An 11,541-nucleotide genomic window follows, 5' to 3' on the forward strand; every position below is an offset into this window, starting at 1 on the left:
CAAAAGAGTGGGCAGGCGCACATCCCAGTGACATCATTAAGAGTCATGGATCTAGATCTCAAGCTATTTCTGCCCTGGACTTAAGTTACATGAACTAAGTGAATCCCGCTTTCGCTTAAGCTATTTTGACATGATCGTCTCCTAAAAGTGAAAGAGTTCCAATATGCCTTTACTGTACAGAGAAAAAGAATTTGTTACCTAGTAAGTCCAGCAATTATTCTAGCACATTCTATCATAAAAGGTACATTTTAGATTATATCAACTTCTTACTGTCAGAACATCTATCTTTCCCCTACTAAAGATATTTTCTGAATTGTACTAGAACTCGTCATGAAAATACCATCAGTTACCCTGAATAAATGTGATCTGGGTACTCACACTCATCCAGACCCAGCTGATAGGCCAGGTTCTGTAGGCCTCGTACCTTCTCCATCAAATTAGCCGTGGTGAGACTGCCCAGTTCTGAAACAGAATCATTTATTTCAATACCATTTCTTTCCACTGTTCTCTAGTAACAACTCATTTTGGTTGGGAATCCTTGTTATAGAAGTTTTCAAGGTATTTTGCTTAATTCCTGTCGAATTAGGAGATAATAGATCCATATTTCTTCTCCTCTCAATTTCCCCCAAAAAACATATCAATGCATTTTTCATTATTACAAACTGCCTCAGATGAATTTACCCACTTAATGAGAAAAGAGTCGGCATAAATACAATAGCAACTCAAGTGCTTTCTCCTGAGACTCCTACTTTACTTATTTTCATCATACTTCTTATGCCTATCAGATAAAATGAATACACCATTAAAATATGAAACCATGTGATTGGACATAGCATTGAGAAAGCCTTGCAAACACATCTCTTTCATGCAAAATGGACACTGTCTCCACTGCCATTTACAACTCTTCATTATTATAACTGACAATAAAATAGCAACAAAACACTTACTGTTTCCCATTTCCCTAAGCTCAGAATTTAAAAGTCCAAGCTTTTCCTTCAAATAAATTCCTATAATTTTTTATTTTAAAGTTTAAAGTTTTTTTTGAATCTTACTTTTCAAGATTTCCTTTAAATAGCATCCAATTCTTTTTAGATTTAAGATACAGGTTAATTTGCATGTAATATAACACAATGATCCCTTACTTAAATTTTAGTTTCCTTTAAATACATAGGAGCTCTGGTGGTGTAGTGGTTAAAGCATTTGGCACTAACCAAGAGGTCAGTATTTGAACCTGCCAGCCACTCTCGGGAGAAAGATGATGCAGTCTGCTTCCACAAAGAGTTACAGCCTTGGAAATCCTATGGGGGCAGTTCTACGCTATCTTTTAGTGTCCTTATGAGTTGAACTGACTCAATGGCAATGGGTTTGGTGGTTTTTTTTTTTTTTTAAATACACAACGATTGGATATTATATAAATGTCTGTTGGGAACATTAGAACAATGAATCTGAGATGTCCTTGAGACTTAATTTTTCCATGGCTGAATGAGGGGATTTAAGCATCTATAGTTAAGCATTTCATGCAGAACAATGAATTACTTCTGAAATCAAGTAAAGGTGTCTTTTTCCTCCCACTTATCATGTCATAGGCATTATTATCTGGCATTAAGTAGACTTTCTTGATCTGTTCAGCTTCTTAAATAGCTGGAATCCTAGTTTTTACCTTAATTTCAGTCTATTACTTCACAACCATCATGAATCTTATCACCAGAAGGATGATCAAAAATTAAATAAATAAAGAACAGCAAATATCAAGGAAATTTAATGTTTTTTAATTTGAATTTCCATGTTGTGATTGGGTTCTGAATCATTTATCAAACAACAACATTCACTACTTATAGTATTCTTTATGGAAGAAACGGATAGGATAGAAGGAAATCAAAGACAGGTCTTAACCCATTAAAGAGTTGTTATTTAATAGCACTAACAAAAATATATGGCAATAAATCCTAAATAAGGCAGTTGTGTTATAGAGAGAATTAGATTTAACATAAAAGATCAAAGTTTAAATTTTAACTCTTACAAGTGCTGGTTAAGTCCACCTGTGAACTTTAGCTATCTAATACCTAACTCATAGGACCTTTATGAGAATTAAATGAGAAGAGTTATGTGAAAGCTTTGTGTTAACTGTAAAGCTTTATACAAAAAGTTACTATTATAGGAATTTAGCAACAGAAGAAATCACAACGGCTGAGTCTTGAACTGGCAGGATTTCTGCATATGGAAAATGTAGAGAAAGGTACTCAGGCATGAAGAACTGTGAGTGCGGATGGTTAAACGGCAGTTTCACTGACACCAAGAATACTTGTAAGGGAATGAGAAAAACTGCAACGGTAATGATTTAGAGGTGTAAATGTCACTTGAAATGTTAGAGGTCATCAGAATCACTTACCTTTCAACATGTCGATATCATCACGTTCTATTTCAGCCATCCATTTGGGTGGAGAGCTAGTTATAGGCTGTTAGAAAACAAGAATATATCCATTCAGATATATACTAAATGTGAAGAGACCTGAGTGAGTCTTCCTTCTCACAAGAAAAGTAGCCTGTCACATGCCCTTCAGGTTTTAGAATACTGGCAAATTATAATTTCAAAAACCTGAACTTCTCCAGGTTCTAATATGGCCCACAAATACTCACCTTACAAAAATAATACTGCTCATCTAGAAGCAAGGGTTTATTAGTAGTTACCAGAGGCTGAGGGAAGGGTGAATGAGGAGGAATTGCAAGGGATACTGAGTTTCTGTTTGAGGTGATGAAAAACTTCTGGATATGAGTAGTTGTGATGGTAACCCAACGTGGTGAATGTAATTAATATCAGTGAGTTATAAACTTAAACAATGGTCAACATGGCAAACTTTTTGTTATATATATATATCTTATCACAATAAATAAAAAAAAAAATACTGCTCATCTTTAAAGCTGGTCTTAGAAAAGTGATGTTGGAAGAATTAGGTATAACTGGTATTACTGTTTCATGCATTAGAGATTAGTATAACAATGAAAGAAATTACTCGCAACTCAGTTGTTGCAAAAGCCTCCCAGCTGAACTGTTTGAAACTTTGATCAGGAAGTAACCTTCTCTGGCAGAGGAGAAGACTCAAAGAATTAAGAACAAGAAAATCCTCAGTATAAGTGAGAGAACACTGGAACGGTCATCTTGAAATTTCGTAATTTCATTGCAGAAGTTTTAGAAAACTTTAGAATGTTATCTTCTCATTTTTAAAAATGAACTGACAAAATATGAGAACTCTCTCTTAGGATAACTTTAGGTCAGAAGTTTTCAATCCTGGTTGCACATCAGAATTACCTAAGTAACAAAAAAAAATTACAAATACCCTAGTGCGCTGCCAACTGCAATAGTAAAGGGGCAAGGTGGGCAAATTCCACCTTTATCGCTAACTGCATGGGAAAATCATGATGAGTCCAGTCGCCATCTGAAGTGGACCCAGGCTTCACCTTCTCACATCTCCATTCCTTTAGTAGCCAGCTCTTTTTGTGGTACTTCCTCTCTCACCCTAACACCCACAGTTAAGTCAGAGTTCATCCGTGGCTACCCTGTGCCAGGTGAAAGCATCCCTTACCACCTGGGGCCAGGTCAGTGGGTACCAGTCATAAGCTTACGAGTCTACACAACTCCCTACACTTCAGACCAGCTAGTTTCCTTTTCTCTTCCTTGAGTCTGCTAGGGTTAGGTCACAAGCTTGTACTCTGTCCTTCTTCATCAAGTATCCATGCAGCCTTTCTCTGTCACCCAGCACAAATTGACTGCTTGTGCAGCCCTCCTCTGAATTAGCCACCCCATGCTAAGTAAGAGTCTAATTGCCCCTGTGGGCTCACTAATTCTACAAAATGGCTCACAAAATCTAAGGAGACTATTACCTATACTTACAGTTACTCATGTATTATATGCAGAAAGGATATAAAGGAAGGGACACATCAGGCAAGGCTGTCCCCCGGGACATGCTACATTCACTCCCATGCATAGATGTTCGCACCAATCCAGGAAGCCTCCCCAAAAAAGGAAGCTCCAGGTCCCACAGTTACTGGGGAATCAATGATTTTGCGTGACTCAATAAACATGCATGGCTGACTACAGCACACCCATTCCCTCTCTAAGGTCTATTGCCAGGGAGCGATTGAGGGCTCCCAACTCATTTTATAGGTTTAAGTGCTGCCTGGCAGTTTTAGAAAATAAAAGGAATCTTGACTGCTTGAAATTCCAAGGGCGCTATTTTCAGAAACCAGAGACAAAAGGCCAAACCAAGTTCTTTCTCCCACACACCTGGTCATACCCTAGGTATGTGGATTAAAAATATCAGGAGCTGGGGAGGGTCCAGTGGCAAGAACAGAGCAAGGAAGGCCACATAGGTATTTTCCAAAGACCCCACAGTTGCATACTGATGATTCTGCTGTGCAGGTAGGGTTAAGAAGAATTACTTCAGCTTCAAGTGCTTTTCTAATTTCTTTTTTAAATTAACACTTACTCAGCACTATGTGACAAGCAAGACACTTTATAGAGATTATGTCACTTAAATTCCAAATCAACCCTATGAAATAAGCAGTATTATCCCCATTTTATAAATGAAAAAAACTAAAGTACAGGGAGGTAAATTACTTGCCTCGAGTCACACAGCTCATGGGGCCAGGATTCGAAACCTTGGTAGTTGATGTTAGAGACTATTACTCTATTGCCTCCCTCATGCTATTAGCTGCCACTGAGTCAGCACCAACTCACAGCCACCTTACGCAGAGCAGAATAAAACGTTACCGGCCCTGTGATACCCTCACAATCTTTGGTGTATCTGAACCCACTGTTGTAGCTATTGTGTCAATCCATCTCACTGAGGGCTCTAAGTCAAACACACCATTTTTACTCTAATAGGAAAGCAGACTATAATAGGAGATCTGAACCTTGGTCTTGGGATGGCCCTGAACCCCTAGGAACAAAACTGAAAATAATAAATATATTCATATTTCTGTGGAAAAGATCTAGATATTTAATCAAAATTTTAGACCATACCATATTCTGAAAGTATTTTTATAAAAACAAACAAAAACAATTTTTATTTAAGGAGCCTTGGTGGTACAGTGGTTAAATGCTTAGCTGCAACTGAAAGGTCAGCAGTTTGAATCCACCAGCTGCTCTATGGGAGAAAGATATGGCAGTCTGCTTCTGTAAAGATTACATTCTTGAAAAATCTATGAGGAAATTCTTCTCTGTCCTATAGGGTTACTATGAGTTGGAATTGACTCAACAGTAATAGGTATTTATATTTAAAACTTGAAATATTTAAAGGAGCTCTGGTGACACAGTGCCTAAGGCATCTGCCAGAAGGTTGGCAGTTCAAACCCACTAGCTGCTCTGCAGAAAGAAGATGAGGCAATCAACCTCAGTAAAGATTTACTGCCTTGGAAACTCAACGGGGGTCACTATTAGTTAGAATCGACTCAATGGCAGTGGGTTTATGGTTTAATATTATCATCACTTTTTTCTCATTGTGAGAACATATAAGAACATATTTAGAACATCTAGCAGAATGCCTGCTGCTCTAGAAATGAGAGTCTGCAGTTCCAATAAATGTCTTATTCCAGGTTTCCAATGGGCCACTGAGAAAATTCAAAATCCTCCAAGTAAGTGTAAGTTAAGACCATAATGCATCACATAAGAAAAACCCACTGCTGATGAGTTCATTCCGACACATGGAGACCCTATAAGGATAGGGTAGAACTGCTTGTAGGATTTCCAAGGCTGCCATACCTTTCTCCTGTGGAGCCCCTAGTGAGTTCAACCTGTTGAACAGCTTTTGGTTAGCAGCAGTGCTCTTTAACCAAGTCTCGCATAAAGAATACCGGCATTACCTCAACTGCCTTACTTTAAAAGATTTCAAGCTGAGAAAGGGGTTAACAGACAAAGGTCAAAATAGAGCATATGAAAGTATCAATTAATATGATTTACAAGGCTGCAGTTTAAAAATGATTTGAAGGCTATGATATTATCCTTGAAAATAAATAAGACGGCAGGAAGGGACAGGAAAGAACAACGCATAGAAACACATACAAGAAGGAAGTGGGAACAGTGCTGTTGCAGTATGGGGACTACAATCAATGTCACAAAACAAAATGTATAAAATTGTTGAATGGAAAACCCAATTTTCTCTGTACGCTTTCACCCAAATTACAAAAATAAAATAAAGAAATAAGAGATATGAGCTTTTTACCCAGGAACAAAACTGTGGATAAACTTCATTACATAAGCAAGATACTACTTACACTTTTGAAGGAAGCTGCAAATTCAGCAACACCTGGTACTAAAAAGAAAAAAAAAAATTGTTCACTCAATAAATATTTGCGTGCTATAGGCACAGAGGGTTCAAATGATCAGAAAACAGCCTTGTCCTCAAGGAGGTTAGTCTAGAAGAGGAAAGAGGGTGAATCAATAACCGTAAAATTGTTTCACTGCCCAGAGAAAGAGAATAGGTGCTATGGGAGGACAAACAGTGGAAGCCTATATCAGACCAAAGGGGCCAGAAAAGTTTCCTGGAGAAAAGGAAGCTTCAAGGAAACGTGAAGGACCAGGAGTTAGCCAGATGGGAGGGTGATGAGATACAGTATCTCTTACCAAAAAATTTATATCAAGTTTCCTTTCTAGGTATGCTGCTCTTTCAATTCAATACTTATTTAAATGTCTCAGAGGAATATTCACATTTAAGAGCAGAAAAACCAAAATCAGACACTTAAAAATGAAATAACACTCAATTTTACTAATAAACGCAAACTAAAAATAATAAGGATCAGTAACATCCAATATTAGTGAGTTTGGGAGGAAATGAGCATTCCATATATACTCATGTTCTTCTTTGGGCAAGGATATTCACTGTTAAATTGTAAAACAAAAAACTGGATATAACTTAGGTTTACAAATAGAGTTGTTGTCGTTATGTGTCATCGAGTGGGACCTGACTCATAGCGACCCCTCCTTGGGTTTCCGAGGCAGTAACACTACAGAAGTAGATTGCCCAACCTTCCTTCTGACAAATAGAGTATGAATATATAAACTGAAACTACGGTTCATCTACACACACACACACACGCACTATTCAACCATCTGAAAGAATGAAGTAGGTCTGCATGTGTTGTTGTTGTTGTTGTTGTTGTTGGGTACTGTCAAGTCCATTTCAACTTACAGTGACCCTACCGGACAGAGCAGTACTCCCCCATGGGGTTTTCTAGGCTGTAAGCTTTATGGGAACAAATCACCAAGTCTTTCTCATATGGAACCACTAGGTGGGTTTGAATTTCCAAACTTTCAGTTAGCAGTCAAGCTCTTAACCGTTCACCACCAGGGCTCCTTAGATCTATATATACCGATATGAAAAGCTCAGTTAATAAATTTCTAGGTAGAATAGGTTAAGCTGCAGCATACGTACATAGGAACCCATCATTAAAGCAAACTATCTACATATTTTAAAATGTATTTATTCGTTTATCTGTTTTAAAAAAACCCTACTGCCACTGAGTCGATTCTGACTCACAGCAACCCCCATTGGGTTTCCAAAGCGGTAAATCTTTATGGAAGTAGATTGCCCAGTCTTGCTTCTGCGGAGTGTCTGGTGGGTTTGAACCACCAACCTTCTGGTTAGCAGTCAGGTGCCTTAGTCACTGTGCTACCATAGGTCCTTTGTTTATATATATATATATACACACATAAAGCAAAAATTTTAAATAATTACTTTTTGACGGATTCCTATCATTTCCTGAGGTATAATGTGTTCTGAAAAAATTAAACCACCAAACTATCCTTAATATTGGATGACAAAATTCAGTCAGGTCTTTTCTCTTTGAAGAAAAACAAAAACTTCTTTACAGTTAAATGATATATCTCTTCAAATCTCCCTCAAAGAAGTACTGGTCCTCCAGTGTCAATTCTGATATAAATAAACCAAAAACTTACATTGTTCCGGCCAAAGGTCTGGTGAGGCACGGTCAAGTTTTTCAAAACTTAGCAATGATGTTTCCAGATCTGTCCCTAGAACAAAATACCCAAGTGAGCCAAGGAGACACAAAACACATTCATTCCTATTTTATGACATCTCATTCTCAAAGAACATAACAAATCAGAACGCTCACCTGAAAGTCTACAGATGTGAGTTCTATAATTACTGATGCTACTGAGCCATGATTTAACAAAAACAAAACATGCCCCCCATCAAACCTCACTTTTCTAGCCTCTAAAACAGGAGTGATACTTCACTGGGATGACAGAGAAATGAATATGAACAAACTCACTTTCATCTTCACTCAAACTCTTGGAGTTTCCTCAAGTTGTAATTAATTGATTACCACCGCTCCCATGAAAGACAAACTGTTGTAAGACTCTCATGCCATCTTCTCTTGCTTTGTCAAGATTGTCTTCTTGAATTATTTACTCTCTTACACCACCAGTTTCTATTTTCTCTACTAGTTCATACTCAACAGCAAACATCCTTGCTCTAGAATTTTCTTTCTTTAAAGTAACTCTCCCTTGACCCCACAACCTCCTCCAAACGTCCTTCACAAGTTTTTGAGTTGTCTATCCCATTGTCTCTACTTCACCTCTACACTCTCTCCTTAACCTACAACAATCAGGTTCCTGTCCCTACATACACAGAAACTGTTCCTGTCAAGGTCATCTGTGACCTATGTTGCTAGATCCAGGTGCCATTCATTTGTTCTCTTTATGATCTTTTAGCAGCATACATAGACTGACCACTCGTCTTCAAAAATTCAACTCCCAGCTTCTATGAAACCACTGTGCTGGTTTTTCTCCTATCTCACAGACTCTTCCTTCTTTAGTCGCTTCTTCTACCCAGGTCCTGTTCCGTGAGGCATCTTACTGCTAACCAGAAGACTGGCAGTTCAAACCTACCAGCCACTCTGTGGAAGGAAGACTGGGCATTCTACTTCTGTAAAGACTGACCTCCTCAGAAACCCAAAGGGGGTTGCTATGAGTCAGAATCAACTCAAGGGCAGCGAGTTTGGTGGGTTTTTTTTTTATTGAGTTTCCATTCTCCTAAAGCCTTCTAAGGGGACATCATCCAGTCCCATACCCATTATATGTCAATGAAGGAGCTCTGGTGGCGTAGTGATTAAAGCATTTGACTGGTAACCAAAAGGTCAGCGGTTCAAACCCACCAGTCACCCTGTGGGAGAAAGATGAGGCAGTCTACTTCTGTAAAGAGGTACAGCCTTGGAAACTGTATGGGGCAATTTTACTCTGTCCTAAAGTGTTTCTATGAATCAGAATTGATTGACTCAATGGCAGCGGGTTATATGCTAATGACATATTTCTATTTCCAATCCCAATCTTTCCTTCCTCTGATCTCCAGAGTTAAATATCTTATACATTCAAGTGACTACAGATATCTCTCCATTTGCATATATGAAAAACTCCTTAAAGGTATGTTCAAAACCATACTCTTTCCCAGTCTTCTCCATCTCAAGAAACAGCACAATGAACCCCAATTCTTAACCCCAAAACCTAGATGTCATCTTTCATGCCTCTTTCCTTCACCCTCCCACAACCAATCCATCACTAAATCCAATAGTTTCTACCTCAAATATATACCGTGGAACTATATTAGCCCAAAGAACAATCACTTTTCTTTTACACTGTATCAACAGCCTCTAAAAGTCTCCCTACTTCTGGGATCAGTATAGGAGATCCAAAGAAGAGTTGATGCTTTTGAGTTGTGGTGCTGGCGAAGAATGCTGAAAGTACCATGGACTGCTAAAAGAACTAACAGATCTGTCCTGGAGGAAGTGCAGCCAGAATGCTCGTTGGAAGCAAGAATGGCCAGACTTCGTCTCACCTATTTGGTCATGTTGTAAGAAGGGACCATTCCCTGGAGAAGGATGTCATACTTGGTAGGGTGGTGGGTCGATGAAAGAGGGGGAGGCCTTCAACGAGATAGATTGACATGGTGGCTGTGATGATGGGCTCAAGTACAGCAGGGATTGTGGGGCTGGCGCAGGATCGGGCAGTGTTTCATTCTGCTGTGCATGGGGTTGCTATGAGCTGGAAACGACTCGACGGCACTTAACAACAACAACACAGGAGATCCCAAATAGAGTGGGAGAACAAAACTCAAAATCATAAAAAAAAGACCAGGTTTGCTGGTCTGATAAAGCCTGGTGAGACCCCTGAGACTACAGCCCCTAGCCACCCTTCAGGTCTGGAACTGAACTCACTCTTATGGCTTCCAGCCAAATAACAGACAGGCATATGGGGTGAACATTTACATCAGGTAGATACACTCCTTGGAGCAATCAATCATGGGCAAACAGAAGGGTAGTGTTTGCACAGGTAGACAGCTGGGGGAGGGTGGGTGGGAGTGCATGGGAGGGAAAGATACAAGGAAGAGCTAACTACAGGGAGGAAGTGGGGAAAAAAACCTGTTGTATTGTGGAGAGTTACAATCAATGTCATGAGATAAAATGTGTATGAACTGCTGTATGGAAAATGAATTTGCTCTGTAAACTTTCACCCAAATCATAATAAAAATTACAAAAAAAGAAAAAACTCTCCCTACTTCTATTCTTACCCTCCTCACTCCCAAATCTATTCTCCACAAAGTAGCCAGAACTGATATTTCAAAAACTGCCAGTCAATTCATGTCACTTTCCAGCTTAAAGAATTTCTTCCAGCTTAAAGGCTTCTTCCCAGTTAAATCTGTGACTACATATTTACCATGCCTTATAAAATTCTACATAATCCAGCCCCTGCCAAATTCTTTGACACCATCTCCCTTTCTCTCTTTCCCTGTACACAGTAGGTGCTCAGTATTAAAAACAACAGTAGTTAACATTTGTTGAGTACTTACTGTGTGTTCAGTACGCTAACTAGTTGCAAAAAGTAGTTCATTTAATTGCTATAAATAGTGGTTCTTAACATTTTCTGGGTAGTCACAGCTTTGGAAATGGGGGGGGGGGGAAGCTAGGGACTCCTCCTCATATATAAAATTTTTCAACACATACTTTTCCCTAAACAAAATACTTTCAGGAAATTTTTGATGGTACTCTAATTGGGTAAAGAACTCACTTATAATGAATTGCCTTAACTAAAGCATCCAAAAGCATGTAATACAAAATGCCAACTTTCAGATTCCTACAGAACGTTATTGTTGGAAAGCTCAACCACAACAAAAATGAACTTATTTGTGGCAGGTTCCAATAATCAAAGGTGGTTTTATGACACCACAGTCTGTAGCATTATTCAGATTCTGCTATGACTCTTAACTTTCATATAACTAATTAAATGACTAGATTTCAGCTTTCTTCTTTTCAAAGATCCAGAAAATTTATCATTTCAAAGACAAAAGATTAAATGGTACAAATTTATTTTAAAATCAGCATTATTTGAATTAAATTTTAAAGGCAGAGACAACGCATCACAACACACTGCTGTGGAGTTGGATCCAACTCACAGCGACTCCTCCTAGGGTTTCTGAGGAGGTATCACTACGGAAGTAGATTGCCCAACCTTCCTTCCGAGGAGTGGCTGGT

At 38.7% G+C, this 11,541-nt stretch overlaps 1 protein-coding gene across 1 annotated transcript in view; it reads right to left on the minus strand.

The window, feature by feature from the left end:
- Positions 1 to 346: 346 nt before the first annotated feature.
- The window catches only part of LIN52 (lin-52 DREAM MuvB core complex component), a 21,326-nt gene continuing 10,131 nt past the window's right edge, over positions 347 to 11,541 (minus strand). The window contains exons 2-5 of the mRNA XM_007941374.2: positions 7,952 to 8,026; positions 6,271 to 6,308; positions 2,390 to 2,456; positions 347 to 462 (exon numbers count right to left, since the gene is read on the minus strand). Of these exons, the coding sequence (XP_007939565.2) occupies positions 347 to 462; positions 2,390 to 2,456; positions 6,271 to 6,308; positions 7,952 to 8,026 (296 nt within the window). The remainder of the gene's footprint in view (positions 463 to 2,389; positions 2,457 to 6,270; positions 6,309 to 7,951; positions 8,027 to 11,541) is intronic.

The sequence above is a fragment of the Orycteropus afer genome, unplaced genomic scaffold (genome assembly GCF_000298275.1).
Source record: "Orycteropus afer afer isolate SDZICR_OR568_19922 unplaced genomic scaffold, OryAfe1.0 scaffold00079, whole genome shotgun sequence".
Classification (NCBI taxonomy): Eukaryota; Metazoa; Chordata; class Mammalia; order Tubulidentata; family Orycteropodidae; genus Orycteropus; species Orycteropus afer.